The 10,844-nt window shown below is 47.1% G+C and overlaps 1 protein-coding gene across 1 annotated transcript in view; it reads left to right on the top strand.

The window, feature by feature from the left end:
* Positions 1 to 9,553: 9,553 nt before the first annotated feature.
* slc30a5 (solute carrier family 30 member 5) overlaps positions 9,554 to 10,844 on the top strand; it is a 48,966-nt gene continuing 47,675 nt past the window's right edge. Inside the window, exon 1 of the mRNA XM_080189357.1 lies at positions 9,554 to 9,848. Within this exon, the coding sequence (XP_080045483.1) occupies positions 9,778 to 9,848 (71 nt within the window). The 5' untranslated portion in view covers positions 9,554 to 9,777. The remainder of the gene's footprint in view (positions 9,849 to 10,844) is intronic.

The following is a 10,844-nucleotide window of genomic DNA, read 5'->3' as shown; positions in this document are numbered from 1 at the left end:
AGTCCAACAGGTTTATTTGGTATTACGACCTTTTAGAGTGTTGCTCCTTCATCAGGTGAGTGGAGAGTGGGGTTCACAAACAGGGCACATATAGACAGAGACTCAATAGCAAGATAATGGTTGGCTACTGTCAATCTCCAACCATTATCTTGCAATTGAGTCTCTGTCTATATGTGCCCTGTTTGGAGCAGTGCTCTGAAAGCTCATGATACTAAATGAACCTGTTGGACTTTTACCTGGTATTATGAGAATCCTTACTACTCCTTCAGGTATGATGCCCTAAGAGGGTGTTGACAATGATGGACTTCCACAGGATTGGTCAGTGATTATGCTTCCAAAGTACTGCAGCCTTCTGCACTATGGCTGACCAGGAAACTTCCACTCTTACAGCCTGTATTCAGGCAGGGACTGAAGTGGGACTTGAACCCAGAGCTCCTGGCTCAGCAGTAGGGACACCACAAGACCTCTGCTGCAAGTTATAAAAGGTATATTATTAGTGTCACAAGTAGGCTTACATTAACACTGTAATGAAGTTACTGTGAAAGTCCCCTAGTCACCAAACTCCAGTGCCTGTTCAGGTACACTGAGGGAGAATTTAGCATGGCCAATGCACCTAACCAACACGTCTTTCAGACTGTGGGGGAAACCGGAGAACCTGGAGGAAATGGTATGGTGGGGAGGTCCTATGAGGAGAGACTGAGGGATCTAGGGTTGTTTTCGTTGGGAAGAAGGCGGCTAAGAGGGGATCTTATTGAAACATATAAGATGATTAGGGGTTTAGATAGGGTGGATAGTGATAGCCTTTTTCCTCGGATGGAGAAAGCTAGCACGAGGGGGCATGACTTTAAATTAAGGGGGGGTAGCTACAGGACGGATGTCAGGGGTAGGTTCTTTACCCAGCGGGTGGTGAGGGATTGGAATGCCCTGCCTGCTGCAGTTGTAGATGCGTCTAGTTTGGGGGCGTTTAAGAGATCTCTGGATAGGTTTATGGACGAAAAGGGATTGGTATAGGCTAGTGGGTCATTGTTTTTGTAACTGGTCGGCGCAACATCGTGGGCCGAAGGGCCTGTTCTGCGCTGTAATGTTCTATGTTCTATGTTCTATGTTCTATGAAACCCACGCAGACACAGGGACAACGTGCAAACTCCACATAGACAGAGACCCGAGCCAGGAATCGAGCTCAGGTCCCAGGTCCCTGGTGCTGTGAGACAGCAGTGCTAATCACTGTGCCACCGTAAAATAAAATTTGATTCGACAACTATTCATTTTATTTCAATATGGAGGATCTTTAAGGGCCCTGCTGGAGTGAGTAGGTCTTGGGGCAGCAGTGCAAACTTGCGAATCACAGGCCATTTTAAACCCAGTCCAATTTCCTTCTCCTTTGCAGTCACTGGATAAAATAAATCGGTTGGAGCTATTGCCCATTCCACAAGAGTGTCTAAGGTCAGTTTCACCCTCCATGTGTCTTTATGTGAATTGGACTTTGTCACTTTCCCGAAGATGATGCCTCACTCTTTTGAAATTCCCATTTCCATACATAAGCATCAACAGACAAATTTTAATCATTTGCCATACAGCTCTTTTAAATTTCTACCATTTGAAACAATAAGTGAAGGTCTGTGTCACACACAGTGCACCATCCTTTCACCCCAGCAGCTTCAGGTTTGAATCCTAAACTAAGGCATATGTTTTGGGTACCAGTAGAGGGAGCTCTGTTATACATCTGGGGAGGAATTTTCCAGCCATTCGTGCCAGTGGGATTTTTTAGTCCCGCTGCAGTTAACAGGGATTTAGCTGAGCGCCAAAATCTCCACCCTCACTGTGACTGGGCAGGAATAACCGGTAAGGTCGCAGTCTGGACAATATATTCCTGATCCAAGGGGGCCTGATATGAAATAGGCTGGTAAAAGTGAAAGGTTGTTCCATCCTCCAGCACGATCACACCATGATTCACTGAATTTAAATGTTAGCACTACCAGCATGTGACCTGCTACCATGGAGAAAATACTCAATTCTTTAAGATTACGCTAGGTGGAATTTTAATTCCAGCCTTTCCTGCCGGCGGGAAGGCACCCCTCCTCCCTCCACTCCACAGAGGGTTCCCCAACAGCAGGATAGGCGAGCTACGCAGAACACCATAGACATTGACAGGACGAGACGATCCTGCTGGATTTTTACTTTGATTTGATTTGTTTTATTACTGTGGCATGTATTAACACATAGTGAAAACTATTGTTTTTTTGCATGCTATACAGACAAAACATACCATTCATAGAGAAGGAGACGAAACAATGCAGAATGTAGTGTTACAGCCATAGTTAGGGTGTAGAGAAAGATCAACTTGATGCAAGGTAAATCCATTCAAAAGTCTGACAACAGCAGAGAAGAAGGTGTTCTTGAGTCAGTTGGTACATGACCTCAGGCTTTTGTATCTTTCTCCCAAAGGAAGAAGGTGGAAGAGAGAACATCTGGTTTGCTTGGGGTCCTTAATTATGCTGGCTGCTTTGCCAAGGCAGGGAAAGTGTCAATGGATGGGAGGCTGGTTTGTGTGATGGATTGGGCTACATTCACGACCTTTTGTAACTCCTTGTGGTCTTGGGCAGAGCAGGAGCCACACCAAGCCGAGATACAACCAGAAAGAATGCTTTCTAAGGTGCATCTGTAAAAACTGATGAAAGCCATGGCTGACATGCCAAATTTCCTTAGTCTTCTGAGAAAGTAGAGGTGTTGAGGGGCCTTCTTAACTATAGGGTCGGCAATGGGGAGACCAGGGCAGGTTGTTGGCGATCCGGACACCTAAAAACCTAAAGCTCTCGACCCTTTCTACTTCGTCCCTGTTGACGTAGACAGGGGCATGTTCTCCACTGCACTTCCTGAAGTCAATGGCAATTTTCTTCATTTCATTAACATTGAGGGAGAGATTATTGTTGCTGCACCAGTTCACCAGATTCTCTGTCTCATTCCTGTACTCTGTCTCGTCATTGTTTGAGATCCGTCGCCACTATGGTGGTGTCGTCAGCAGACTTGAAAATCGGATTGGAGGGGAATTTTGCCACACAAGGCCAAAGGCAAACCACCTCTGCCATTGGAAACACATCCCAGGGAAATCCTGACCAGTGTATATACTCACTTTGCTATAGAAAAATTTCAAGGGTGCCTGCGTCACACTTTAAATGTCACATTTCAGACATGATCACCAAATATCAGGGGCTTACAAGAAAACGACAGTCATTGCATGATAATTTTTTTTTCTGGCCTAGAGTTAGAAATTGATTTGTATGAAAAATAATTTGTGGTCTCCATAGGATACCTTAACACATCCCAGCCATACCATGTTCCACCTTCATCGGGAAAAAGATATAAAAATCTGACGACACGTACCAATTGACCAAGAACAGCTTCTTCCCTGCTGCCATCAGACGTTTGAGTGGACCTACCTTATATTAAGCTGATCTTTCTCTTCACCCTATCTGTAATTGCAACACTATATTCTGCAATTTCTCCTTTCCTTCTCCCCCATGTACTGTATGAACAGTATGTTTTCTTTGTGTAGCGCGCAAGAAACAATACGTTTCACTGTATCCCTAATATATGTGACAACAAAAATCAAATCAAATCAAAATCAAAACTAGGAATATAGGAACAGAAGTATGCCATTTAATCTTTGGAGACTGTGTGCTATTCAGTGAGGTCATGGTTGATCTTATTTCCAATTACACCTTTTCCCCAGATCCCTCAATAACTGATTCCTTGTGATGAGGGTTTGTTTTATGATGGTCTGTATTCACTGGAGTTGATAAGAATGAGAGGTGACCTTATTGAAACATGTAAGATGATGTTCCATCTCGTGGGTGAACCTAGAACTAGGGACACAGTTTCAAAATAAGGGGTGTCCCATATAGGATGAGGAGAATGTCTTCTCTCAGGGGGTTGTTTGATTTTGGAAATCACTTCCCAAAGATTAGTGGAGACTGAGCCATTGAATATATTCAAGGATGAGCTGGACAGATTTTGATTGACAATGGACTCAAGGATAGTGGTGGAGTGAAGGCAGGGAAGTCGAGTTAAGGCTACAATCAGATCGGCCACAATCCTATTGAACAGCGGAGCAGGCTTGAGGGGCCAAATGGCCTGCCCCTGCTCCCTTTTCTTATGCTGTTTGGATAATAAAGATCTGTTGATCGCATTTAGAAAATGAATAGCTGATCTGGAATAAATTGCTATTGGTGGAAGAGAGTTCCAAACTTCTCCCACTTTCATTATGTGGAGAAGTGTTTCCTAAATTCGTTCCTGTAAGATCTGGCTTTAAATTTTACACGATAATCCTTTGTCCTAGAATCTCCAACCAGGACAAGCTGTTTCTCCTTAATATCTTGACAATTTTCTTCAACTCACCCTTAACCCTTTAGATTCCATGGAATACAAGCCTCATTTGCTTAATCTCTCCCGATAGCTTATAGTCATGGAATCCAGGTATCATTCTAGTAAACCTTTGCTGCACTCCCCCAAGACCAATAGATCCTTCCTAAGATGCGGTGTCCAGAACTCCTCGCTGTGTAGAAGAATGCTTTTAGAGATCTCTGTCTTTCTTTCCTGTCTTCATGCCATAGCAGTGAGCCATCCACTTAGCCATAGCAACATAGCACAAAATACAACTTGATTTGATTTTGATTTGATTTGATTTAATTTATTATTGTCACATGTATTAACATACAGTGAAAAGTATTGTTTCTTGCACGCTATACAGACAAAACTTATTGTTCATAGAGAAGGAAACGAGAGATTGCAGAGTGTAGTGTTACAGCCAAAGCTATGGTGTAGAGAAAGATCAACTTAATGCAAGGTAAGTCCATTCAAAAGTCTGACAGCAGCTGTGAAGCAGCAGTGTTCCTGCTTGTATCTCTCTGATCCTTGAAAAACAAACAACTCTTTAACCAAATTAATGCCTCTTTATATGCCTGAGTGTCAATTTGTGTTTGATAATTTTTATTGTGAAATGTTGGAGAAATGTAAGTCCAAAGAACCATCAACATGTCTATTATCTGCACAGATGCCAACTGACCTGCTTTCAAGATTTCTAATCTTCAGTTTCTTGTCTTTTTGATTAAAAGGTACATGCATTGATGTAATTGTGAGTAGAATGGGATCGTTTTCTTTTATTTTATTAGTGTCACAAGTAGGTTTACATTAAAACTGCATTGAAGTTACTCTGAAAGCCCACACTCTGGCACCTGATCAGGTACACTGAGGTAGAATTTAGCACGGCCAGTGCACCTAACCAGCACTTCTTTCGGACTGTGGGAGGAAACCCACGCAGGCATGGAGAGAATGTGCAAACTCCCTACAGACAATGACCCAAGCCAGGAATCGAACCCAGCGCCCTGGCGCTGTGAGGCTAACCATTGTGCCAGTGTGCTACTCTCTAACCAGATCCTTTAACTCACATTGGGGCAAAGAATCAGCTGGAGGACTCCTCTGACAAAGGTCATCCGAACATGAAATGTTTCACACTGCTGCCTCACAGCACCAGGGACCCGGGTTCGATTCCCGGCTTGGGTCACTGTCCACACTGTCTGTGTGGAGTTTACACATTCTCCCCGTGTCTGCGTGGGTTTCCTCTGGGTGTTCCAGTTTCCTCCTACAGTCTGAAAGATGTGCTGATTAGGTTCATTGACCCGAACAGGCACCAGAGTGTGGCAACTAGGGGAATTTCACAGTAACATCATTGCAGTGTTAATGTAAGCCTTACTTGCAGCTAATAAATAAACTTTAACTTTTAACTTTATTCTTTCTCTGCAGACACCGTCAGACCTGCTGAGATTTTTCAGCATTTTGTGCTTTTTTTGCAGCTGGAGGAGGAAATGGGTGAATGAAGCTGCAAATCACTCTTATTGAGGGGGTGGGTTATTGATGGGTAACAGGCAGTGAACACCGATAGCTGTTATTGCAAAGGGACAGAGCTGCCAATAACCAGCAGAGATCAGGAAAGGATTGAATAAACTAACAGCAAGGATAGATATCCTTTGTGAATTATTAACTCTGTTTCTCTCCCCCACAGTAAAAAGTCTGACAACACCAGGTTTTAGTCCAACCTATTTATTTGATAATATTCTCACTAGCTTTCGGGGTTAGCCTCTTCGTCAGGTGAATGGAGAGTTCTGGCCTCAGACAGAGCATATAAAGCACAGACAGTTTAGAGATTACTGATTAAAATGCGAATCCTTACACCTAACCTGCTGTTCAAGACCTGAAGTGGCTGATAATGTGAGTGGTAGGAGCACTGATCACAGTTTAAAGAGACGTGTATTGTCTCCAGACAGTACAGTAAGTGAGGTTTTGCAAACCCAGGCAAGTCACGGGGGTTACAGATAGTGTGACATGAACCCAAGATCCCTGTTGAGACCGTCCTCATGTGTGCGGAACTTGGCTATCAGTCTCTGCTCAGCGACTCTGCGCTGTCGTGTGTCGTGAAGGCCGCCTTGGAGAATGCTTACCCGAAGGTCAGAGGCTGAATGCCCGTGACCACTGAAGTGTTCGCCAACAGGAAGGGAACAGTCTTGCCTGGTGACTGTCGAGCGATGTTCATTCATCCGTTGTCGTAGCGTCTGCATGGTCTCCCCAATGTACCATGCTTCGGGACATCCTTTCTTGCAACGTATCAGGTAGACAATGTTGGCCGAGTTGCAAGAGTATTTACCATGTACCTGGTGGATGGTATTCTCACGTGTGATGATGGTGTCCATGTCGATGATCCGGCATGTCTTGCAGAGGTTGCTGTGACAGGGTTGTGTGGTATTGTGGTCACTGTTCTCCTGAAGGCTGGGTAGTTTGCTGCGAACAATGGTCTGTTTGAGGTTGTGTGGTTGTCTGAAAGCAAGAAGTGGGGGTGTGGGGATGGCCCTGGCGAGATGTTCGTCTTCATCAATGATATGTTGAAGACTCCGGAGAAGATGTCGTAGCTTCTCTGCTCCGGGGAAGTACTGGACGACGAAGGGAACTCTGTCCACTGTGTCCCGTGTTTGTCTTCTGAGGAGATCGGTGCGGTTTTTCGCTGTGGCACATCGAAACTGCCGATCTATGAGTCGAGCACCATATCCTGTTCTTACGAGGGCATCTTTCAGGGTCTGGAGGTGTCTGTCACGATCCTCCTCATCTGAGCAAATCCTGTGTATACGGAGGGCTTGTCCATAGGGAATGGCTTCTTTAACATGTTTAGGGTGTTTAACATGTTTAACATGTTAAAGAAGCCATTCCCTATGGACAAGCCCTCCGTATACACAGGATTTGCTCAGATGAGGAGGATCGTGACAGACACCTCCAGACCCTGAAAGATGCCCTCGTAAGAACAGGATATGGTGCTCGACTCATAGATCGGCAGTTTCGATGCGCCACAGCGAAAAACCGCACCGATCTCCTCAGAAGACAAACACGGGACACAGTGGACAGAGTTCCCTTCGTCGTCCAGTACTTCCCCGGAGCGGAGAAGCTACGACATCTTCTCCGGAGTCTTCAACATATCATTGATGAAGACGAACATCTCGCCAGGGCCATCCCCACACCCCCACTTCTTGCTTTCAGACAACCACACAACCTCAAACAGACCATTGTTCGCAGCAAACTACCCAGCCTTCAGGAGAACTGTGACCACAATACCACACAACCCTGTCACAGCAATCTCTGCAAGACATGCCGGATCATCGACATGGACACCATCATCACACGTGAGAATACCATCCACCAGGTACATGGTAAATACTCTTGCAACTCGGCCAACATTGTCTACCTGATACGTTGCAAGAAAGGATGTCCCGAAGCATGGTACATTGGGGAGACCATGCAGACGCTACGACAACGGATGAATGAACATCGCTCGACAGTCACCAGGCAAGACTGTTCCCTTCCTGTTGGCGAACACTTCAGTGGTCACGGGCATTCAGCCTCTGACCTTCGGGTAAGCATTCTCCAAGGCGGCCTTCACGACACACGACAGCGCAGAGTCGCTGAACAGAGACTGATAGCCAAGTTCCGCACACATGAGGACGGTCTCAACAGGGATCTTGGGTTCATGTCGCACTATCTGTAACCCCCGTGACTTGCCTGGGTTTGCAAAACCTCACTTACTGTACTGTCTGGAGATAATACACATCTCTTTAAACTGTGATCAGTACTCCTTCCACTCACATTATCAGCCACTTCAGGTCTTGAATAGCAGGTTAGGTGTAAGGATTCGCATTTTAATCAGTAATCTCTAAACTGTCTGTGCTTTATATGCTCTGTCTGAGGCCAGAACTCTCCATTCACCTGACGAAGAGGGTGTCCCCTCGAAAGCTTGTGAGAATATTATCAACTAAATAGGTTGGACTAAAACCTGGTGTTGTCAGACTTTTTACTGTGTTTACGCCAGTCCAACGCCGGCATACCCACATCATCTCTCCCCCACAGCAGCTCAAGGCCCTCCTGCTGTCAGTGCTGACAGTTTATAAGAGCAATCCAAACCCAATCTCACTGCCTAAGGGTGGAGACAGAGAGGGATTTACTGGATATGAGCCAGTTACCAAGGAGGGCTTTGTGCCAACAGCAGGCGCAGTCTGAGTCCCGGTCTCTAGGAGGCGGAATGAAGGGAAGTCCCTATCGCTAGGGGGCGGAATGCAGGGCGGTCCCTGTCCTGATCACTAGGGGGCGGAATGCAGGGCGGTCCCTGTCCTGATCACTAGGGGGCGGAATGCAGGGCGGTCCCTGTCCTGATCACTAGGGGGCGGAATGCAGGGCGGTCCCTGTCCTGATCACTAGGGGGCGGAATGCAGGGCGGTCCCTGTCCTGATCACTAGGGGGCGGAATGCAGGGCGGTCCCTGTCCTGATCACTAGGAAAAAGTCTGACAACACCAGGTTTTAGTCCCACCGATTTATTTGTTAATACTCACAAGCTTTCGAGGGGACTGCCTCTTCGTCAGGTGAATGGAGAGGTGAATGGGAACTCTCCATTCACCTGACGAAGAGGCAGTCCCCTCGAAAGCTTGTGAGTATTAACAAATAAATCGGTTGGACTAAAACCTGGTGTTGTCAGACTTTTTACTGTGTTTACGCCAGTCCAACGCCGGCATTCCCACATCCTGATCACTAGGAATGCAGAGAGGCCCCCGCCACTAGAGGGCGGAATGCGTGGAGGTCCCGGTCCCGGTCAGTAGGGGGCGGAATGCAGGGAGGTCCCGGTCACGAGGGGGCGGAATGCAGGGAGGTGCCGGTCACGAGGGGGCGGAATGCAGGGAGGTCCCGGTCCTGGTCACTCGGGTGCGGAATGTAGGAGGTCCCGGTCCTGGTCACTAGGGGGCGGAATGTAGGAGTTCCCGGTCCTGGTCACTCGGGGGCGGAATGCGGGGAGGTCCCGGTCACTAGCGGGTGGAATGTAGGGAGGTCCCGGTCCTGGTCACTAGGGAGTGGAATGTAGGCAGGTCCTGGCCATGGTGCCGGTGCCGGTCACTAAGGGGCGGAATGCGAGGAGGTCCCGGTTCCGGGGCCGGTCACTAGGGGGCGGAATGCGGGGAGGTCCCGGTCGGCAGTAGTTTGGTGGCGGGTGTGGGTTACGCGGTGGCATTTTTTTGGTGGCTGCTCCAAGCCAGCACCGGCTCCCTCGGAAGCTGAAGCGCGGCTTATGGATGTTCTTCCCTTGACAAGGCTCCAACACTTGAGCCGCAGGCTTCGGGCCTGTGACTGATGGCGAACCGGTGAGGCAGCGAGAAGCGGCTCAGCTGGGGAGGCAGCAGCAGAAAGTGTGAAGGATGGAGGAGAAATACAGCAACAACATCATCTCCAGCGCCAGGCTAGGCCCTGTGGATGTGCCCAGCCCCAGGTACAAGTGTCCTGGACAGTCAGTCACCTCATATTACGAGGGGCCCAGAATGAAGATTAATTTTTCTTCTTAAAGAGGCTCAATAACTAGGGTCATAGATTTACATTTTAAAGTAATTGTAGGATTAGAAAGAAATGAAGTAACTTATTGGGTGTCTGAGTCTCACAGTCAGAAAAGCTGGTACAGACACAAAGTTTATTTATTATTGTCACAAGTAGGCTTACATTAACACTGCAATGAAGTTACTGTGAAGATCCCCTATTCTGGCCACACTCTGGCACCTGTTCGGGTACACTGAGGGGGAATTTAGCACGGCTAATGCACCTAACCAGCACATCTTTCGGACTGTGGTAGGAAACTGGAGCACCCGGAGGAAACCCGTGCAGACTCAGCACTGCCAGTGACCCAAGCTGTGAATTGAATCTGGGTCCCTGGTGCTGTGAGGCAGCAGTGCTAACTACTGTGCCACCATTGCCAAACTCCCATTACGTGAAAAATGTGGATCTGCAATCCTAGACCTCTATGCTAATATTTCTAAGAGCTCTACCATTTACTGTATACTTTCCTTCTGCAGTAGCTCTTCCAAATCGTATCATCTCACATTTCTCCAGGTTAAATTTCATCTGCCATCTTTTGGCCCAGGTCTCCAGCTGATTTATATATTAAGAACATAAGAAATAGGAGCAGGAGTAGGCCATCTAGCCGTTCGAGCCTGCCCCGCCATTCAATAAGATCATGGCTGATCTGTCGTGGCTCAGTTCTACTTTCCCGCCCTCTCCCCATAACCCTTAATCCCCTCTCTTATCAAGAACCCATCAACCCGCTTCTTAAAAATATTTAGCGAGGCAGCCTCCACCACTTCAACGGGCAGAGAATTCCAGAGATTCACCACCCTTTGAGTGAAGAAGTTCCTCCTCAACTCCGTTCTAAACCGCCCCCCTTTTATCTTGAGGCTGTGCCCCCTAGTCCTACTGTCTTTTTTGAGCGGGAAGAGTC

Source organism: Carcharhinus amblyrhynchos, chromosome 5 (assembly GCF_965287045.1).
Source record: "Carcharhinus amblyrhynchos chromosome 5, sCarAmb.v2.hapA, whole genome shotgun sequence".
Classification (NCBI taxonomy): Eukaryota; Metazoa; Chordata; class Chondrichthyes; order Carcharhiniformes; family Carcharhinidae; genus Carcharhinus; species Carcharhinus amblyrhynchos.
The sequence above is the reverse complement of the archived record's forward strand: the minus strand, read 5'-3'. Positions and strand labels throughout refer to the sequence as shown.